This window comes from Myxocyprinus asiaticus, chromosome 20 (assembly GCF_019703515.2).
Source record: "Myxocyprinus asiaticus isolate MX2 ecotype Aquarium Trade chromosome 20, UBuf_Myxa_2, whole genome shotgun sequence".
In the NCBI taxonomy this organism is placed as follows: Eukaryota; Metazoa; Chordata; class Actinopteri; order Cypriniformes; family Catostomidae; genus Myxocyprinus; species Myxocyprinus asiaticus.
In genome coordinates, this window is record NC_059363.1 from 17,575,161 (window position 1) to 17,591,337 (window position 16,177).

General features: G+C 37.1%; 1 protein-coding gene across 1 annotated transcript in view; it reads left to right on the top strand.

Annotated features, from left to right (window-relative positions):
* The first annotated feature begins 1,049 nt into the window (after positions 1-1,049).
* Positions 1,050-16,177, top strand: part of LOC127411063 (mitogen-activated protein kinase kinase kinase kinase 3-like) — a 29,124-nt gene continuing 13,996 nt past the window's right edge. The window contains exons 1-19 of the mRNA XM_051646411.1: positions 1,050-1,282; positions 5,249-5,306; positions 6,262-6,352; positions 6,686-6,750; positions 6,863-6,918; positions 7,022-7,069; positions 7,741-7,783; positions 7,879-7,951; positions 8,062-8,193; positions 11,124-11,186; positions 11,314-11,395; positions 11,506-11,622; positions 12,006-12,084; positions 12,174-12,232; positions 12,324-12,364; positions 13,249-13,287; positions 13,490-13,540; positions 14,786-14,840; positions 15,791-15,965. Of these exons, the coding sequence (XP_051502371.1) occupies positions 1,187-1,282; positions 5,249-5,306; positions 6,262-6,352; positions 6,686-6,750; positions 6,863-6,918; positions 7,022-7,069; positions 7,741-7,783; positions 7,879-7,951; positions 8,062-8,193; positions 11,124-11,186; positions 11,314-11,395; positions 11,506-11,622; positions 12,006-12,084; positions 12,174-12,232; positions 12,324-12,364; positions 13,249-13,287; positions 13,490-13,540; positions 14,786-14,840; positions 15,791-15,965 (1,423 nt within the window). The 5' untranslated portion in view covers positions 1,050-1,186. The remainder of the gene's footprint in view (positions 1,283-5,248; positions 5,307-6,261; positions 6,353-6,685; positions 6,751-6,862; positions 6,919-7,021; positions 7,070-7,740; positions 7,784-7,878; positions 7,952-8,061; positions 8,194-11,123; positions 11,187-11,313; positions 11,396-11,505; positions 11,623-12,005; positions 12,085-12,173; positions 12,233-12,323; positions 12,365-13,248; positions 13,288-13,489; positions 13,541-14,785; positions 14,841-15,790; positions 15,966-16,177) is intronic.

The window sequence follows — 16,177 nt, forward strand, 5'->3', positions numbered from 1 at the left end:
ACATATGGTGGATTCATTAAATAGCTCCATTATAACATCTTCAGATCTTTGGGGTGAGGGGTAGTAAAATTCTTAGTCCCAGATCATATTGGCAAGTAAAAAAAAATAGGTTAAATGGGTAGTTGACATGTCAAGCAGTGATAGTTGTGTCTTCAAGTGTGTCTTGCTAAACTCCATCTTAAACTATTTTAATGGTGAAGTGTGTCATTCAACGTAACTATCGTCACCAAACAGAATTGCAATATAATTGCTGTTTTTAAACGGGTTTTTAAACTCCCCTTTTTTGCCATCGGCTGCACAAAAAGGCAGTCTCGCCCTTATCTCACGCCATTGGTTGAGCAAATGTTGCTATGTCGGGCCAATCAGGATGCTCAAACAAACAGAGCAATGTTTTGATAGTGCCACAGTGTTTACAGTTTTAAGGGGAATCAACGTACAAATGGCTTAGAAGGTATTTTAACACTGAACAAAAATTACACTTTTTCTAATGATTAATTATTATACATGCAGCTTTTATGTATAATATTTTTTTATAAATAACCTAATTTTATTACATAGAATATTTTAATTTATAATTTTTATTTTTTATTTTTATTTTTTATTATTATTAAACTACAGAACTATTTAAGTGAATTTCAGTTCAATTTCAGATCAATTTCAGATTCATTTTAATTTCAGATCAGACAAATAAACAATAGTTTGTCTATGATTATTATTAATTTGTATGATTAAGTTTAACTATTTTTATAGTCTTTATAACTGTGTTTTTGGTTCGTTTTTAATCACCCATTGGGTTCTCTACAGTCAGACTGCTTTTGTGCTTCTCCAGTAGTCTATTTTATTACATTATTATATGTCAAGGCCATTTCATTACATTTATTGGGGTTGATGTGTCGTGTCCGTAGAGGTAAATGTTTACGTAGAGGTAAATAATAAGCTCAATTTCATGTTAGTGTTAACACCCACATATGACCCATAAGTTCATCCTGTGCCACCCAACAAGCGCAAGTACGTTGTTTTAATACAGTCACATTGCGCATGCGTACAGGAGGACATGTTGTAGTTCGGTAGGACTGGACCTTCATATCCCTCCGTTACTGAATGTCTCTGCAATCATCGCCGCCCTCCCGTTTCTGACATCGGGACCTTATATATAAACCGGAGGCAACAAACGGTAAATCGCAGGATGAATATAAGTCTGGAGCTGTCGCGGAGAAACCCACAGGAAGACTTTGAGTTGATCCAGCGGATCGGGAGCGGAACCTATGGGGATGTGTACAAGGTAGAGATCTACAGCAACAACACACTGGCTGTGTATCACAACCTAGTGAGCTGCCTTTCTAGACTGCATTTTTCTGGGCATTATAGACTCGTGCCAAACGCTAGGAACGCACATATGATGCCCAAAAATGCTCACTAGGTTTGAGACGCAGCCAGTGAAATTAGCAATGCAACCAGTGTATGCAGAAAACAACAGATCTGTATGTCTGTCTCTGTGTTTGAAACAGTGTTGTGTCTATGATATGGTGTAATGTCCTAAAAGCCTCTAGAGACATTTATTTCCAAAGTAAACAGGGCCTTGCAGCTCTGGAAAGCCAGCGCAGGGCTGTCAAACCTCAAAACCTTCGCTTAGCTCTGCATCTCCTTCATGCTTCTGTGAAACGTATGTGTAATAATAAATAAAGAGAGAAAATGTGATTCTCACAAAACTTGTCAAGAAAATGTCCTGGTCCTAACAAAAGAGAAATTACATTTTGCAATTAGAGAATGAAGCCTATGTTTAGAGACATTAAGATTTTTTACATAGTGACATTATTTTCATGACAGTTAAGCACATTTTACCCCCCAATTCTCATTACAGCAACACGAAAAAAGTGGTCATTATAAGATTCTCATTACTGCAACACTAAAAAAAGAAGGTCATTATGATATTTTTATTACAGCAATTGTCATTACAGCAATGTGAAAAAATGTGGTCATTGATATTTTCATTACCGTAGTTCTCATTGGCGCAGCATGAAAAAGTGGTCATTACTGCAATTCGCATTACCGCAACGTGGAAAAATTTGGTCATTGTAATATTTTCATAACCACAATTCTCATAACCATAACCAGATTTAATGTAGTCATTAAGATATTTTCATTACAACAATTCATACCGCAGTTCTCGTCACTGCAATATGGAAAAATAAAGTCATTATGATATTATCATTACAACAATTCATATTACCGGAATGCGAAAAATTTGGTCATTATGATATTCTCATTAACACAACTTGAAATAAGTGGTCATGATGGTAATAAAATTACCGCAATTCTCATTGCTGCAATGCAAAAAAGATGGTCATTGTGATATTCTCATTACCGCAATGTGAATTTTTTTATATTACTATAGCAGTACTGCCTTTCATTTTAGCTGATTTTAATTTTAAAAATCATCATCATACAACCGCACCTTTTAGCTGTAATACACACATTTTTTTTTTTTTTTTGAAAACAGTGGGAATAGTATAATTAAAATGTGTGGTTGCATTACAGTAATGAGAACTGGGTTGTAAAGTGTGCTTAATTGTCCGGAAAATAATGCAAAAAATCTTAAAGGTCCTAAATAGAATTCGTTTTCTTTGTGCAAAATTTCATTTAACTCTTTTGTATTGAATTGTGATTAAACATGACCAGGACATTTTCTTGTCAAGTTTTATGAGAATCATCTGTCCTGAATAGACCAATATGCTGCAGAGAGACACTTCTGTGTCTGTGTAGTGGCAGATGGTGACTACCAAAGGGTTGTTGTCAGGTTTGAGTAGGGGACTTAAGGGGGAGGGCAAGATCATGTTGACAGTGTGTTAGTATGTGCAATCATGCCCTGTGTTCTTAAGAAACACAAAGTTTGTCCAACTTCCTCTAGTGACAGGACTTGGCTCAACTTTAAAATGCTAGTGTATCTGTGTGTGAGTCTGATTGCCCACAACTATGTCCATCCTGTTTGTTCATAATTGTTCCCTCTTCCTGGGGTTTTATAGTGTGCGTGGGTGAGAGTGCATGAGATGGGGATTGAGTGTTTATGTGTATGTGTGTGTGCATGCGTGTGTGTTGGGTGCCTGCTAGAGCTGCACGATTATGGCAAAAATCATAATTGTAGATTATTGCCCTTGATATTGTAATTGCGATTATTAATGACGATTAATAGATGAAATTACTGTGATGTCACCAAGCAGGCAACCGTGCTTGCAGGTTTTTCAGAACATCAGGTGGTTATGGGCTGCGGTTTATTTTAAGCATTAAATACTGTAATAATGTTTGTTAATGTAACTAAAGGTTATTATAAAGATATATCTATGGTTTACAGTGAAGAAATTTATGTAGGTTCTTTCTGAACTATTGACAACCAGTTTTAACTTCAGTCAATATGCCTGTGTGTCATGTAACAGGTTGATGTATTCACATCCTCACACATTTAACACACTTCCATAGCCTGAAAAATGTGGCATAAAAATCAAAAACTACCGTCAGACATGCAATATGTGTCTTTACTGCTTAAATTATTGGTGCACATACAGTAAATAATAATATTTGACAATTATTAAATAGTCAAACTGAACATCCGATATAGATTGAACTTCCTTACTGAATTTAAAATTCCATATTGTGATCTTGTTCGCATAAGATCATCGTTAAATCACATTTGGCCTCAAATCTGTCACAGCGGTTGCACTTTGGAAAGTAAGATCAGCCTGTTTGCGATTTTGTGCGATTCATTAAAATTTAAATCTTCCAACAGCAGTTTTGGGTCAAATAGGCATTTATTTGAGCAGACGCGATAATAATGACGATGGTCTGTGAAATTTGAATCGTGATTCGTTTTTCGATTAAGTGTGCAGCCCTAGTGCGTATGCACTCAAACAGAGCCTTTCCTAAGATTTCATGACAAGATCGGGTGTGTTGGTGCTGGAGAATATGGGGGGTTTGTCTTCCATGTTTAAGATGGCGCACCAGACTAACTAAACCAGCAAATACACTTTGAAAATGTTTTTCCATGAGCTCCACAGAGACTGGCAGTATTCTTGCTGACCTGAAATCCTAAGGCCTTAACAACAACTCTAACCAGACGTGTGAAAATATGAGGCGTTCACAAAAGCAGTGTCAGCATTTGCCAACTTTTACCCCTAGTGTCAGTAAGAATTCACATATTTGGGATAGTACTACTGTAAATGGTTGAGTATTACAATATCATTTAATTTGCTTACATACTGTACATTCTCAAAGTCAATTACATTTATTAAGAAAGCAGAAGAGCTCAGAGGTTATTTATTAGAGGGGAGAGAAATGCCTTACTGCTATTGGAAAGGCCCTGTGTGACTGTGTAAGTGGCGCATGCTGAAAGCACAGTGAGCATCAATACAAATATTTCCTAGCTGCCTCTGTTCAGTATCACTTCGCATGCTGAATGGTATCCTTAAAAACTAAGATAAAGTGGTGGAATCTCTCTCTCTCTCTCTCTTTCTCTCTCTGTCTCTCTCTCTCTCTCTCACACTCTCTTTCATTGTCCCCCTTTATATCTCTCTTTGTCTCTCTCTGATGACATCATCCTCACTTCTCTGTGGCAGACAGATGTCTCTCAGTTCAGTCTTATAGTCAAAGCCTTTGTGATTGTGCGCACAAGAGAGCGAGAGAGAGAGAGAGAGTATGCAAAACACTGAGTGTGTTTTCCCTAAAATCCTTTCTGAAATATCCTTGAATAGACATTTACAATATACTGTAGCTAATTACATATGCATACTGTAAATACAAATATAACAATGTATAATTAAACATCAAATGCATCTTATCACAACTGTGAACATGTGTTAATCCATTAGAGCAGTCCTAAAACCAGTAGCCCCGATAGCACACGTATATCACCCAGACGTCTATTTGATGTGTATGTTCACATCTGGCAGATGATTTTGTTTTACGTTGTTTGCTCATCTGCAATATGTCTATAAGATGTTTCCTCTCTGATATCAATAAGACATTCAGCAGATGAGACGTTTATGATTTAGAATATTTGTAAATCTGATCTTTTTAAGATGTTTAGCAGATGTCATTAGTCTGTGATGCTTTCCAGATGAAAAGATCTAAAACAGACATCTTGGAGATGTATTTGTGCTATCTGGGGGGGTGAGCATTCAGTATTAGGGTTTGAATGTGTGGCTTGAAAGGCTTAAAAACTTTCATGCTCTAATGGCTTCATGCTTTCCATTTTCAGGCTCGTAATGTCAACACTGGAGAACTGGCTGCTATCAAAGTCATCAAACTAGAACCAGGTGAGCTGCTCTTAAAGTGATGTTGCACACATAGTGCTGTTTAACCACCTGTTGATAGTGCTCTATCACTGTCTATCTATACTTCAGGTTAAATATTTCTACTTGACGTGTTCATGCATATTATAATTAGCAGCGTGATCACTCGCTTTTTTGCAAAGTAGTTTCCATTCATGTTATTTTCAACAAGCTTTAAGCAGTTAAGTTTATATCAGTCTGTGTGGTTGCAATAGGGTTGTGAACCGAGAAAACAGTTTTGAATGTGTTAAGAGAGAAAGTGGGTGCCACAAAATAATAATAAGTCAACATAGTCAACAATCTTTCCATTGCTGTTGCACACAACAGCAAATATACAACTCATACAGTGTAGTTCAATTTGTGAACAAATGACTCTTATGAGGCAGTTCTTTTAAATCAATCGATAGCTCCTAAATCAGTGTTGAACTCATGATTTATCATTTGAATCGGTCAGAGCGGTTATTTACTCATTATTTTCAGTCAATGTACAAAATAAAATGAAATTGTGTTATGTATTGTATTGAATTGTGTTATGTATACTTATAACTTGTAATACTTAAATCAGTCTAATTAGTGACTGGTTGTTCATATGCCAGCGTACACATTTATAACACAGTTATTTGTTATCAAGTACAACAAAGTAGTTTTTTTTTGTTTTTGTTTAATATGTAGGATCAGTTATTACATAGGGGACTAAAATAATCCTAATGTATTCTTGTGTAATTCCTAATGTATTGTTAAGGAGCCAGAATCGTTAAGTGGCCTTGAATTGAATCTCTTTCCTTACAATTCACATCCATAGTTTGCATTGCAACAAGCCTTGATTTGTCACCTTTTATATTTTATATACTTCTTTCTTTGTGTATATTGTTCTGTGGATTGTTCAATAGATTGGCTGACTGGTAGTAATTGATTTCCCAATCAATTGATTGATTTGCAGGAGAAGACTTTGATGTGGTGCAGCAGGAGATTATTATGATGAAAGATTGTAAACACTCAAACATCGTTGCATACTTTGGCAGTTACCTCAGGTACGCAAGTATACACTTCAACAACAAAGGCCAACATGTCTTTGGCGTCAGTTAGTTTTAGCTCTTATGTACATTTTATCTCCCAGGTATTTGGTTGTACATAAAAGTTCTAATGCCATTCTTTAAGTATACCTTGATTAGTTAGCATTCTTGAATGCTCTTATGCAACCTGTTGAAGTATTGTCAACTCCATTAAACTTGCATCATTAAAACATTATTAAATAACTTTATTAAATATTAATAAACATTATTAAATAACTAAATGTGATAAGTCTTACAGGAAATGTATTGAAATTTAGACCACTGTTTGGTTTTTTAATCTCCCTCTTTCAGGAGAGATAAATTATGGATCAGTATGGAGTATTGTGGTGGAGGCTCACTACAGGATATATATCATGGTAAACGTTGTCACTGAAATCAAAACAGCAGTTTGGAATACATTTACCCTCTTGAGTTGTTTTTTAAGCAATATCTCTCATACAAATGTTTGTTTATATCTGCATTTAACAGTTACGGGCCCCTTGTCAGAATCCCAGATTGCATATGTGTGTCGGGAAACCCTACAGGTATATGCACACACATTTACTGATGTGTAAAAGAGGAAGATTTTGAATGATGAAAGTGGTAATATGTTTTTTTGTTTTTTTTGTTTTTTTGTGACCGTTAAAGGGTGTTTACTACCTCCATAACAAAGGCAAGATCCACAGAGATATAAAGGTACAAATTGGATGTCCACACACAATCAAATCTCACCTTAAAGGAATAGTTCACTCAAAAATGAATATTTTGTCATTATTTACTCACCCAAGGAACACAGAAATGTTCACATAGATCTTTTCCACACAATGTCACAGACAGTCTGTTAAGCAAATAAAACTATTGTATAGCTTCAAAAGATAATGCACAAGTTGGACTACTTTTATGGTGCCTGTAAAGTGCTTTCTGTGTCACTGTGGACTGTATAACTGTGGTCATTTCATGGAAAAAGATGTATATGGAGATTCTTTAAAAATGTATTTATTTGTTTTCCACTGGAAAAAAAAGAGCATGTGGGTTTGGGTAAATAATGACAGAATTTTAATTTTTGGTTGAACTATTGCAAGAGACATTTCTCACATTTGTAAGATTATTACACATGTCCCACTTAACTAATGTCATCACACAAAAATGAATGTTTCTGGAGACAGAGATAAGAAAAAAAAAAACTTTAGACTTATGTTTGTTACTGAAATTGTTACTTGTTCTTCTTGACAAACAGTTTAGTGGGTCAACAACGAGACCTACATGAGGTGTTTTAGTCATACGCTTCAGTCTTTGCAAAGAATTACTTGACTTCATATCATAAAGGGGTGAGATGAACTCACCGTCACTCTGCTCTGGTTTTGCAGGGAGCAAATATTCTTCTAACGGACAATGGCTATGTTAAGCTAGGTAAGAAAACACTTCCTGTGAATGATGCAAAGAACTTTTCATTTACTCAGATCCAGTATATTTTTCTTTCACACATTCTGTCTGTCTCTCTACAGCGGATTTTGGGGTGTCAGCTCAGATATCAGCAACTTTAGCTAAAAGGAAGTCCTTTATCGGAACTCCATATTGGTATGGTGGTCCTCTGCTGTCTGTAATGCTGCAGTATTTATTTAAGTGTTTCATTCTAGTTAATGATTTCAAAGAAGTATATGAATTTATCTTTCTGTCTCTATCTGCAGGATGGCACCTGAGGTGGCAGCGGTAGAAAGGAAAGGGGGCTACAATCAGCTGTGTGATATTTGGGCTGTGGGCATCACAGCTATTGAGCTGGCAGAGTTGGAGCCGCCAATGTTTGACCTGCACCCAATGAGGTGTGTGTACTCTTACTTGTGTTGGTTAGGTGTCACAGTGTTCCATTATCAATTGTTACGTTACAGTGGTGATACCATTTGCTAAATGAATTAATCCCTATTTAGCAGATATCATATATTTCAGCAGATGCCAACAAGACTGCTATTTTACAAGAGAATTAGTCTTGTGTAGCCAGACTTTTAACTATAGATATAAGGTCTGGTCAACTTTGCAGCTTATTCTGGACAAGAAACGCCCACTTAGATAACAAGAAATTGTTTGACTTCCATGCAAAGCGACCAACCACAGTTTTGTTTTTATGTGCTGTTTAGGGGCATGATAGATATTTCTGAATTGATACCACAATAATAGACTATATGAAAAAGCTTAAATAATTACACTGCAGTGTCGGTCAACATTGGCCTGCAGAAAAAACAGCATAGAAATTGGTGTTAATGTGTTTAGACTTTGTAATCAGAATTTCTGTGTGTCCAAAAGTAATAAGTACACAGACATAACTCAGAAAATATTGTAGAATAAACAGTTCCGCTCGAGGATATCTAGTTTACTTGCTACTTACATTATCTAGAATTATTACACAGCTCTCTGGAATACTCAATTCTGATTGGTCAATGGCGCCATCTAGCGGTCTGATATTTGTGAGTAACAACCACACATCCACATATTGCCAGCCATCTTTACTACTTCTCGGATCAGTGTGAGATCTCAACAAGTAAGCTAGTTAAATAATTACAATTCAAATCAGTGTTTCATGTGCATTTATTTATTTATTTGGCAAGTAGTATTTTAACGAGCTGGATAATGAGCAGTCAGACATTCAGAATAAACACCAACAAAACTCTGACGCAAACCGGAGATGCAATTCAGCTGTTCAACGATTTCTTTCTTCTCGCATAATTATGTAATTTTAACGGATCAATATTTTATGTCCATGTATTTATTTATTTGGTAAGTAGTTTCGCGTCTGGGTTCTGATCACCCTGTCTGCATTTATTTTGCTATATCAACCATCTGACTGTACAGTATCCCATACTAAAACTAGATAGGTAAAGTTTGACAAGACAAACTTTGATGTTGTCTAAATGTAGAAACTAATTAAAAAAAGTAAGTTTGAAGGTTTCAGATAGATCACCAAGGCAAAAAAAGAGAGAAAGAGATAGAGAGAGACAGTCAAAGCAGATTAAATGCCTTGTTTACATTTGAATTTTTGATATATATTTTTCTCGACTGTTGGAATTTGAATAGTCGGCCCTTTTGAACAATCTGGTAATGATTTTTAAACGTGATTTTCAATGAAGTATTTCATTTAAACTGCTCAAGGAGGATTTAAGACATTACAGCACTGATATACATTATAATATAGATCTGGATTGCTCATAACGTCATATCAGTGAAGCCACTGCGCCACCATATTGCTATGCCCAAACATTCCAATATCTCTATTGACTTAATAGGAAATCATCTCATTTCATCGTGTAAACATTAATCATTCAATGACTGATTTTATATCTGAAATCTGCATGTACATCCCTACAACGCAAACGTCCTACAAATGTAATTATTTCTTATTTAAAGTGGGGAATTTTTCCTGTTTCTTGAAAGCCTTAGCGAGTTATGTGTATCTATATCAAACAGTATCCACAATTAACAAACTTGATCGGTGAACAGATCAGCTGAATGTAAACAAGTTCACTGAAACAGGTAAGATACAAACAGACATTTTCAGACTTATTTACTGTGAACATCCCGGGCATTTTAGGCAAATTAAAAATCCTGGTTTGACTTTTTTAAGGACCCTCTGAGACAAACGGACATGTTGTCACCCCAAAACAAGCAAATATTACAGCTTTTCCTACTTACATTAAAACTTGTGGACAGTTTTGCCGCTTCCTTTGGTGATTGTTGTGCTGCACTGATAGGCTGAACACCAGGGCAGATGAATGCTCTGACATCGCGATCTGCGTGTATCTTCTCCCTCGTAACGAATATTATCCATAACGAGCTAACTAAACATAAACACGATTTTCACTAGAGGGCGAAATGCAACTGTCGTATCCGGAAGTCGGAGACGACGAAACGGGGGTGTTTTCGCCTGTCAGTCATTGCTGTTCTGTGACAGTTTGGGCATACCAAGATGGCCGGTCAAACAATTCCGATGGCTTCACCTCCTGCTGGCAGTTTAACATTGCATCAGCGATCCAGTTCTGTATATATCATATCAGTATATATATATATATATATATATATATATATATCAGTGCATTACAGACATTACAGCATCATTTTCTGTAAAGCTGCTTTGAATTGATGTGTGTTGTTAAAAATGCTGTACATAAGTGACTTGTCTTGACTTAATGTATGGATTTTGGGGATATTTGATCATTGGCTATGTGAAAACAGTAATTCTGGTCAGTTAGAAAAGTCACAGCAGCTCGAGTCAGAACAGCCTGAAGGTCTGTGCCAAGTTTGGTTGGTGTAGCTTGAAAGCTCTAGGAGTAGTTACAGTCAGAAATGTTGGTTTTGGTTGAGGGATTTTGAAAAAAAGTGAAACCATGTCTGTAGAATTACAGCATGTTGGCTTTCTCAAACCAACATAATTAGCGAAAGTATCTTTCAAAGATTTGGTGCCACTAACCTGGCAAACTTTGGCAAATCACTTATTGGTTCTTACCCAAAAGCATTTATTTTTGCTACTAGGTACCTTGTAAACACAACTCCCAGAAACTGCGTGAAGCCAGCCAATCGCATTAAAGCTTGCCAGACCGAGAAAGTGCTTGCAATTTTTGTGTTCAGTATGGCTCAGATGATAAGTAAATCTGAGCAGACTATTAGGTGGGGGGAACCCCATTTTTAGTCAGTTTCACTGTTGTCTCTATTCTTTTTCTCTGTCCTTCTTTTTCACACTTTTATTTTTCTTTTCTTTTCTCAGGGCACTCTTCCTAATGACCAAGAGCAATTTCCAACCACCCAAACTGAAAGACAAAGTTAAGTGGTAAGGCTGTATGTGTAGTATGAGGTTAATAATTATGAAAGATTTGCAGGACAGTTTGCAATTGAGTGATAAGCACATTCGTTTTTAAGGTTTATCAACTCCTGTGATGTGTCTTTGTCTCTTGAAGGACAAATAATTTCCATCACTTTGTGAAAATGGCTTTGACCAAAAATCCCAAGAAGAGACCAACCGCTGATAGGTTACTGCAGGTAAACTCTGCCCTTTCTCTTTAGAATGTTTCTGATTGGCTACTGTGATCATCCACCACTTAAAAATGTTTTGTTTAATCACTAATATGTTTTTTGTTTTGTTTTTGTAGCACCCTTTCGTTACCCAGCCACTTAGCCGGACTCTTGCCATTGAGCTGCTAGACAAAGCCAACAACCCTGACCACATCACACACAGCGATGTAGAAGAGGATGACATTGACCCAGAAGTGATGTCATACCCCGATTATTTTTATTATAATCAATTAACCAATGGGAAACTATGATAGTGCTAAAGCACTGATCTCTGATTGATTGTTTCTTTAGATGTATATCCTAATTGAGGGCAAACAGTTCTGCCAACTGGCAGGTACAAGTGTGTGTGGTTACTCACACAGTAGTGTGCATATGTGACTGTATGTGTATGCATGCGAGTTATGTAAATGCAGTGGCTTGTAGTGCTTTATTGAGGAAAGATTGGGGGGGGGGGTGTCTGTAGGAGGTTAGGTTGTTGTAAATAACACCGAATGGACAGATGTTTTGAAAAAGTATGTGTATAACATACCTTTTTAGCTTTACATTAAAACTTTACATTTGGTTTATATGTTTTTAGTGTCCTGTGTCAGTTCCACATCGAATCTGCTCAACTAGCAGGAGCTCGCGAGACGGAAAGACTCTGTCTGAGATTAACTGTAAGTCATGTGCTGGCCAGCCTCTTTACTCACTGAACTGAAATAAATACAAGAATCCTCATATGTCTGTGTGTGTACACCTCTTTTAGTTGATAAGGTGAAGTTTGACCCACCTCTGAGAAAAGAGACAGAACCGCATCATGAGATGGTTGGTGACACAATGCTGATGTTGTTGTTTTATTGTAATTTGGTGTGTTTGTGTGGCTTGACTAATCAGACTGTATTTTTGTTTTGTACAGGATCTTCAGTTAGAGCCCCAAAGCATTCTTGGAAACAACAAGTGAGTTCAGTTTTGTGTTGTTTGCTTTATTTGTGACAGGCCTTTCACGTTTATTGCATAATAATCTGATTATTGTGCTCTTTAAATTCCAGTCACATCCAATTTAAGGGTATTTTAAAATAATTTTCTGGATTCAATACAAGTTAAACTCAATCGACAGCATTTGTGGCATAATGCTGATTACTACAAAAACAAATTTAGACTTGTCCTTCCCTTTTTTTTTTTTTTTTAAGCAGAAATCTAGGTTACAGTGAGGCACTTACAATGGAAGTAAATGGGGCCAATCCGTTAACGTTAAAATACTTGCTGTTTCAAAAGTATAGCCATAATACGTAAACTGTTTGCATGTTATCATGATTTTAGTGTGATAAAATCACTTACTAACCTTTTCTGTGTAAAGTTATAGCCAACAATATAACAATTATAGCCAACAAAATTATAAGCTTCACGTTTTAGCCTTTTAACCCTCCAAACATTGGCCCCATTCACTTTTCAATTGGAAGTGCCTCGCTGTTACCTCGATTTTTGCTTTTTTATAGAAAAGGAAGGACGAGTCAAAATTTATTTTTGTGGGAATCAACATAATGCCACAAATACTGTTGATTGAGCTTAACTTGTGTTGAACATGGAATATTCCTTTAAACGAATATAGAAATGCCATAAAATCTGTCTCTTTCCAGTGCAGTATGTAATTAAATTATTAATGAATTAAAACATTTGAAATATTAATCACAATTATTTGGATGACAATGAATCACCTGCCAAAATGTCATAATCGTCATTCCTGACAACCCTAATTTGTTGAGTTTATACTGATGTGTTTCTGTGTTTTATATTGCATATGTATAATGGGGTCTTTCTTTCTCTCATGAATTACTCTTTAGGAGTCTATTAAAATCTGTTGCTGAGGAACTTAATCAGAGGTACAATAAAGCCCCTCCCATCCTTTAGATTAGTCAGCCAAACTGCTTTGCAAACTAATCACCTTTGTAGGCTCAAGTCCTTTGCTTGGCACTAAGCTGCACTTACTGCTTATGTGTACTGCGGGAGTGTTTGTGTATGTGTGCGAGTGTGTGTTCTCTGCATTCTTCTCTGGCTTAGCCTCACCTTTTTCATCTCTCTCAGGGGTCATGTGACACATTTAGAGAATGAGGAGGAAGATGAAGGTGATTTGCAGTAAGTGAGAGGAAGATGTGTTGTGAGATGTGCATTATTCAGAAACACCTGTGATCAGTGATTCCATGTGTGTTAATGTGAACCACATGTAAGATTGTTGGATTTGTTTAGTTTGTTTTTCATTGTGTTTGGTTTTTAGTTGCTTGCTGGTTTAGAAATGCATGGTTCTTGTGAAAATGTGCATTTGTGTTCGTGAGTTGATTCATACTATTGTTAATGGGAAACCAAAAGACTTTAGTATTTATTTGGCTATTTCACCTGCTTGGACAAGTGAATAAAATTGTATGTTTTCTAAGATATCCCATGGATTATTAGAGGTGCTTGCAAAGTCATACTTGGGGTTTGGAATTTGAACAAGCCAATAACTCCAAGTCGTTAAATCTGGTGTGTTATTCACCCTGCATGAATGATATCTGAAATTAGAGGTCAACTGATAGTGGATTTTACAGATACCAATAATTAATGTGGTGGAAAAGGCAGATAACCGATTAATCGTCTGATAGTTTTTAATATCAGTTTACCAAAATTCCAATAATAATAATAATAAAAAATAAAAAAAAGATTTGTTGCTTAACGTGGGACTTTTAACAATAAACAAGCCCAAAATACACCGGGAACACTTATTTTGAAATAACGGAGACTTGGCTCCGTTACAATACTCTATATGCAAGTACCACCCAGAATACCCTAGCATTGTGGTGTTCAGTTTTACACGGGCATGCACCATTTACATTTTCATCAGAAACTCCACTTTGCACTGTACATAAACTTACTTGTTGCTTTATTTAAAGTATAGTCTATTTTGTTGTTTATGCTTTGTATTTTTCAGTCAGACATGGAAGTGATTTTGGTCTGTTTAATTACTTGATTAGTCAAGCCATCATAACTGCACAAGATTGAAAGAAAAAAACCACTTTTATTTTCACCTAGTTTGAAAACAACCTCCAAACTGAGGACAATTCCAAAATGTGTTCCTCCTACATAGAGATTCCTGGAAGAGGCAACTCTAAGTAGTTCAAAATATTCTCAATCTTTCTCTGTAAAGGGTAGATTGAACTTGTGTGTTTGTCTACATGACCATTCTTCTTGACATTGCATATAAGGTTTCTTTCTCTCTGATCTTATCCCTGTGTGTGTTTCCACTATCTGAAGAAACTCCATGCATCCCTTTTACCTTTGTTGCCACATCTTGATTGGTAATATGGCTATAGATATACAATATGAATTGTGTGTGTGTTCTTACAGCTGTAACTCCACTTCAACCATGAGGCCGAAAGTACCACCTCCACTTCCACCCAAGGTAAATGTTTTTCTCACACACAAACACACCATACACACACTTGCTTTCCCCATGCAACACATGTGTCTCACACCTTGTCCTAAACAGATGCGATACAAGATAATGCTGTTTTACATTACTGTTCCAGTATTGTTGTTTCCAGAGAGCAATTTGTCTATCCACATTGAACATGAAACTGCTGCATGATGTGACACAATTGTAGCAAATTCGAATAGATTTGATGTTTAATGTAATTTATTACCAGAATTTTAAACCAATGAGATTTTACAGTGGGCGGAGCTAATCAGTGTGACGTCGCAGAATTAGAAACCAAGCAACCTGGGGGCCTGGGTAGCTCAGCGAATATTGACGCTGACTACCACCCCTGGATTCGCAAGTTCGAATCAAGGGCGTGCTGAGTGACTCCAGCCAGGTCTCCTAAGCAACCAAACTGGCCCGATTGCTAGGGAGGGTAGAGTCACATGGGGTAACCTCCTGGTGGTCGTTATAATGTGTGGTTCTCGCTCTCGGTGGGGCGCGTGGTGAGTTGTGCGTGGATTCCGTGGAGAATAGCGTGGGCCTCCACACGCGCTACGTCTCCGTGGTAACATGCTCTACAAGCCATGTGATAAGATGCGCGGATTGACGGTCTCAGACGCGGAGGCAACTGGGATTCGTCCTCCGCCACCCCGATTGAGGTGAGTCACTACGCCACCACGAGGACTTAGAGCGCATTGGAAATTGAGCATTCCAAATTGGGGAGAAAAGGGGAGAAAAAAAAAGAAACCAAGCAAACTACCAAATATTCTGTTGTACATAGCGGACACGGCTAGTTAGAGCAAAATTTCAGATTTACATGAAAGCGGTAGCTTTTTATCATTGATTTAACCTTGCTGACACTGTTGCATTTTAGAAACTCTATTTCAGTTTTAAATTTCTCTTTCTAACACTTATTCTCTTTCACTTTCTAGCCAAAGTGTCTGTCCCCCATTCAGAACAGTACGGTCTCAGAGGACAATACTGGAGACGGAACCATTAAACGTTGTCCAACTTCTGCAGGCTCCACTCCTCCTGCTCGCCCTGCTTCCTGTGTGCCCCCCAGACCGCCACCTCCGCGCCTGCCTCCACACAGGCGTAACAGTCTAGGTAACAAACCAACTGAGCATGCTCAGACAGAGCCAGCAGGGGATGATGGGATTTATAGGTTCTGGGAATGGTTTCATGCTGAACAACAGGAGGAACAGAGTAAGCTAAGTACTGCCCACTTGAGAGAATCTCTCCTGTGATTGGTAGACAGCGTGGCAGTCTGTTTCTAGTGCTGCTTGAATATTGTCATTTAGGCCCTGTTTCCACCTGGT